This window comes from Anolis carolinensis, chromosome 5 (assembly GCF_035594765.1).
Source record: "Anolis carolinensis isolate JA03-04 chromosome 5, rAnoCar3.1.pri, whole genome shotgun sequence".
NCBI classification, from domain to species: domain Eukaryota; kingdom Metazoa; phylum Chordata; class Lepidosauria; order Squamata; family Dactyloidae; genus Anolis; species Anolis carolinensis.
The window spans coordinates 74888867-74894866 of NC_085845.1; the positions used below are offsets into that span (position 1 = coordinate 74888867).

The following is a 6000-nucleotide window of genomic DNA, read 5'->3' on the forward strand; positions in this document are numbered from 1 at the left end:
GTTTTGGTGCTTAATTTGTAAAACCATAACCTAATTTGATGTTTAATAGGCATTTCCTTAATCCCTCCTTATTATCCAACATATTCGCTTATCCAACATTCTGCTGGCCCATTTATGTTGGATAAGTGAGACTCTACTGTACCATGTCAGACTACACAGAGAAGCCACTGAAATTCACAAGCACATGGGCAATTTCAACAGAAAGAAGGAAACAATGAAAATGAACCAAATCTGGCTACTAATATTTAAAAACTCTAAAATCAGGACAGTAAATTAAAAAAAGGAATTCCAGACAAGTAATAACCAGGGTCAGTTAACACCTCCCAGCAAAGGACCCCCCAAACAGGAAGCAGCTGGACTTTGAAGCTGCAAGGCTATTCAATGCTAATCAAGCTGGCCAATTGCAGCATTCACACTTGCCTCAAGCACACTTGCCTCAGGCAGACAAAGAGTTCTTTCTCCCACCCTGAACATTCCACAGATACATAAACCCCACTTGCTTAGTTTCGAACAGACCTCACAACCTCTGAGGATGCCTGCCATAGGTGTGGGCAAAACTTCAGGAGAGAATGCTTCTGCACATGGCCATGCAGCCCGGAAAACTCACAGCAACCCAGTAAGCTGTTTTCTGCACCAAAATGTGCATATTTTGCACAAAGTAAGTCACAAACTATGAAGATGCTGGCCAGTCCAGGTCCTTCCTTGCCTGGGCTTCCCAATAATTCAGGCACATATTTTTGGAACACATTTTTGAACGTTTTAAAATGTCCTTTCTATCGCTACACTGCAGAATGAATGAAATTCAGGTGTTGTAGTTGGGCCAAGGGGCAGTAATGGTTCTATGGGTGAAACAGTTGGAAGGGCTAATAGAGAGCAGGTGCTTGATGAAGAACAACAAGTAAAGCGGGTCCGGGAAATACTTATGGCTCCTTCAGAGGATGAGACGTTTTATGGGTTTTCTAGTGATGAGGAGTCCATGCTGGAGGATGATGGTTTCACAGAGAGTAGAGGAACTAAAAGGTCTACTCGAGAGCAGGAGTCGGATGAGGAAAGAGAAAGGAAAAAGATTCGGGATATACTCACTGCTCCCACGGATGAAAAGACATTTGAGGGGTTCTCTGGGAATGATGGGTCTGGGAGTGAAATGGAGAATGTTGATTGGACTCAAGTAAATGTGGATCATGAGCCAGCTCATGGGGCTGCATCAGGGGATTGGCAAGCCTCTCATACTCCTGGGACATGGGGAGATCTAAGTCTAGAACGAAGATGGAGGGACTGGAGGGATGAGAGATGAGGTCCACAAATGAGCTCAAGATCAGTTGTGGATGATGAGGACAGGGTGGAGGCCTCATCAGCATCGGACTCCGATGAGTAAGTTAAAAGTGGAGTTTCAAGAGCTATTGCCTTGCAGAAGGCAAGGTGTCGTTTTGGGGACATTGCTTTGTCGCTGCCTGTTCTCCTTGGGTCCTGGCTGTACAGCTTCCTTATAATCCGGATTGAATCCTGCTTCGGTGTTCCTGGCTTCTGACTCCTGCTCGGCTCCTGACAACGTTTCCAGTTTGGCATTTGCTTTGGCGTTCTTGCTCTGGTGCTTCCAGTTTGGTGTTCGCTTCGGCGAGCCTGCTTCAGCGTTTCCAGCTTGGTGCTTGCCTTGGCATCCCTGCATTGGTGCTCTTGCTTTGGTGTTTCTACTTCGGCGCTTCTGGCTCCTGAACCCGGTTCGACTCCTGACTACGTCTGTGCTTGCTCCTGGCTTGGCCTCTTTGGTCTTTGAAACTCAGCCTGGCTTTCGACTACGCTTCTGTTTGCTGCCTTTTGGGAGCGTTTAGCTCCTCTTTAGCTCTTTGAGCCACAGCATTACGTGGCGTTAGTTTTGGTGGCGTTTGTGTTATGTTTGATGCGGATTATCAAGCCAGATAATCCAGATTATCCTTTTGTTCTTGCTTTTTGAGTTCTTTTGAACTAAGACTTTTACCTTTTTAAAGAAACACTGCAGTTAAGTGTTTTTGAGTTTAAAACATCATCTAATAAACATTTAAGAACTTTTATTGTGTGTGTGGCTCTTTAAGACGCAGCTGTATCACGACATCAGGTGCTTGGAGTGGCATTAAACATGTATTCATGAAAGGAAAATCTAGTCTAAAATGTATGCTTGTTCATGTATACTGACCCTTAAGAAAACGTACTGTAGTAACCATACTAGAGCCTTTCCTTGTGTGAAGCGGCTCTCACTGTAAGGTGATTTGAAGGTAGTGGGGAGGAAGCACAAGGTGGCAAGTGAAGAAAGGATAAACAACCAGGTAAAGCCAAAAGGAGTTACTTCAAACTTGTGTGCAGTAGCAGCAGGTCCCAGCAGGGTCTAGTCAGTTATGAGTAATACCCTCTGATATATACAAGAGCTGCTTTTCTGGCATAACTAGCATTTTTCAGAACTCTCTATTTACAAGCAAGAGTGCCAAAAACTGGAATTTGCTTCTAATGATCAATACACATGGCTGGCTACATTTGGGATGGAAAGCAACAGCAATAGTGTGAATCAATGAAAGAGTGCTTAGAAAATCTGCTATCTGTTATATTGATATTTGCTGGGGGGGAGGGGCTTCCGTGAAAACCTACCATGGAAAAATATTTAAAAGAAATTACAACATGTTTTTCTACCTTTTTTGAGACTTTTTTTTTACAGTACACCTGTGTTTGGTGTTTTGCTGTGCTATAATATAAACCTACAAAACAATGCTAGGGAACTGTCCCACATCCTGGGTTTTCTCCAATCAGGACTGCCTAATCATCTCATTTACCTCAATTCAGCAAGTCTAACCAAGCGGAACAATGATACACCCATCACACATAAAATACATCTCATTGCATTCAGTGGTGCTTTTTTCCAAGGTAGTGGCTACAGAATTACAGCCTACCAATTACCTGCGAATAAGACCCTTTTTATATTCGAGCAAACATACATGGAATTGTGCCCTTACTCACTTTTCCTAACTACATACAACTGCAGCCGTATACAAAATTACTTAACTATAGCAGGATCCGGACTGCAAACTTAGGCACTTCTTTGAGAGCATAGCTGATTGAAGGACACAGAAACTGACTGACTTGGCAAAGCATGCAAAAGACTGGGCTGTCAGCCTTACTTCTGCCAACAGAACTTGGGTTTTCCCTTCTCAAGGCATTTAGAACTTGAAGTAGGTTATTTCCCTGCTTTGGGAAAATGGGTGTGTGTGCGTGGGCATCTATACTGTAGAATGAATGCTGTGACACCTCTTTAACTGCAATGGAATTCTGGAATTTGTAGGTTGCTGAGGCACCTGCACATTTGGGAAGAAAACTCAAGACCTTGCAAACCTACCAAACTCCTACAATTACATAGCATTGAGCCAGGGCACTTCAAGTGGAGTCAAGTGGTGTGAAATCTACAGTGTAGATGCACCCCAAGTCACAGATAATGATGACAATAATATAATCACATACAACAACAGCCCCATACAAAGTTACCTAATATCACAAGATCCAAGCTGCAAACTTAAGGCACTTCTTTGGCCCCTTCCACACAGCTGTATAAAATCCACATTGAACTGGATGATATGGCAGTGTGGACTCAGATAACCCAGCTCAAAGCAGATATTGTGGGATTTTCTGCCTTGATGTTCTGGGTTATATGGCTGTGTGGAAGGATCCTATGTGAGCAAATGCAGCTGACCGAAGAATACAGAGCCTGATTTTGACAAAACAGACTGGGCTATTGGCTTACTTATTCCAACAGAACTTGGCTTTTTTTCTTTCAAAAGCATTGAGAACTGGAGACATGTTATTTTCTTGTTTCGGTAAAATGGGTGTGTGCACACGGGCATAGACGCTGTAGAATGAATGCAGTGACACCTCTTTAACTCCAATCCTTAACTGCAAAATCCTGGAATGTGTGGGCACCTGCACTCTTGGGCAGAGAAAGCTCAAGACCTTGCAAAGCTGTATTGTTGAAGGCTTTCATGGCTCACTGGGTTGCAGTGAATTTTCCGGGCTGTATGGCCATGTTCCAGAAGCATTCTCTCCGGACAGTTCGCCCACCTCTATGGCAAGCATCCTAAGAGGTTGTGAGGTCTGTTGGAAACTACGCAAGTAAAGTTTATATATCTGTGGAAAGTCCAGAGTGGGAGAAAGAACTCTTTTCTGTTTGAGGCAAGTGTGAATGGTGCAACTGGCCACCTTGATTAGCATTAAATGGCCTTGCAGCTTCAAAGATAAGCTGCTTCATGCCCCAGAGAATGAAAATGAACAAAATCTGGCTACCAGTATTAAAATAAATTCTAAAATCAGGACAGTAAATAAAGAACAACACTCAGATGACAGGGGAATTCCAGACAAGAAACAATCGGGGCCAGTTAACACCTTTCAACAAAGGATTCCTCCAGGAAGGAAACCGCCATTCTTTGAAACTGCAAGGCTATTCAATGCTAACCAAGGTGGCCAACTGAAACATTCACACTTGCTTTAGGCACTTGCCTAGTTTTTCCAACAGACCTCACAACCTCCGAGGATGCCTGCCACAGATGTCGGTGAAACATGAGGAGAGAATGCTTCTGGAACATGGCCATACAGCCCGGAAAACTCACAGCAACCCTTGCAAAAGTCCGAAACTCCCAAAGCACTGAGCCAAAGCAGCGCAAGTGGAGTCAAGCTGCATGAAATCTACAGCGGAAATGCTCCCCAAGACACAAATGATGATGATGATAATACAGGCATGGGCCAACTTCGGTCCTCCGGGTGTTTTGGACTTCAACTCCCACAATTCCTAACAGCCTACCGGCTGTTAGGAATTGTGGGAGTTGAAGTCCAAAACACCCGGAGGGCCGAAGTTGGCCCATGCCTGTAATAAATGATAACAACCCTATTCGGCTGAGCTTTCCCCGCGGGATGCAACTTCAAAGCCAAGCCTTGGGAAGCGGCACCGAGGAGGGCGTGGAGCGCCTTCCAAACTCAAGTTAACAGAGGAGAAAAGCAGGCGACGCGCCCCCTTCCTCTGCCTCGCTCCGGGTGCGGATTCTCCTCAGCCCCCGTCGCCCCTTTCCTCCTCCACTTCACCCCGCTGACCCACCTGTTGTTGCCGGGCAGCCCAGGAGCGCCGCCAGCAAGGCCATTTCGAGAGCCCAGGAGGCTTTCATGCCGCCAGCAGCAACGGTCCCTCCCGTTGAGGACTGACTGACTGACCTCCTCACAAGCGAGGAGAAGAGTGTGAGGGGAAGCGCGGGCGGCGCGCGACGCAGCCAACCTCGGATGCCGCGCGCGCTCCGGTGGGGGGTGGGAGGGGGCGTCCAACTCCCCTCTCTCTCCCGGCCACGCCCCTTTGTTTCTCTCTCGCGCTCCCTCGCTCGTGCTGCCTCTTTTCTTGCCTCGCGCGCGTCTCAAGCAGGTTGTGCGCGCTTCTCTGGGACTGAGGCGGTGGGATTTTCTCCCCCTTTGGGACCCGTTTGCCTTTCAAGCACAGAATAACAATGCCCAATCATACAGTGATAACACCAGTCTTGCTCCTCGGTTATCAGTGTCCGCTCCTGTCATAAAAAACATGGGAAAAGTTCATTAAACTGCAAACGCTTTGTTTCGGCAGGACATCCTGCAGCACATTTTGCTCTGGTTTTTCAAGGAATATCCAAGAGCCGGGTTGTTGTGCATTTCCCGGGCTGTATGGCCATGCTCCAGAGCATTCTCTCCTGACGGTTCACCCACATCTATTCCAGGCATCCTCAGAGGTTGTGAGGTACCTCACAACCTCTGAGGGCCCTTCCACACAGCCCTATATCCCAGAATATCAAGGCAGAAACCCCCACATTATCTGACTATGGATTCAGATAATGTGGGGGTTTCTGCCTTGATATTCTGGGATATACCCTGTTTCCCCTAAAATAAGACATCCTCAGAAAATAAGACCTAGTAGAGGTTTTGCTGAATTGCTAAATATAAGGCCTCCCCCGAAAATAAGACCTAGCATAGTTTGTG

General features: G+C 46.2%; 1 protein-coding gene across 1 annotated transcript in view; it reads right to left on the minus strand.

Annotated features, from left to right (window-relative positions):
- kit (KIT proto-oncogene, receptor tyrosine kinase) overlaps positions 1 to 5274 on the minus strand; it is a 93974-nt gene extending 88700 nt beyond the window's left edge. The window contains exon 1 of the mRNA XM_062981546.1: positions 5102 to 5274. Coding sequence (XP_062837616.1) covers positions 5102 to 5168 — 67 coding nt within the window. The 5' untranslated portion in view covers positions 5169 to 5274. The remainder of the gene's footprint in view (positions 1 to 5101) is intronic.
- Between the last annotated feature and the right edge of the window lie 726 nt (positions 5275 to 6000).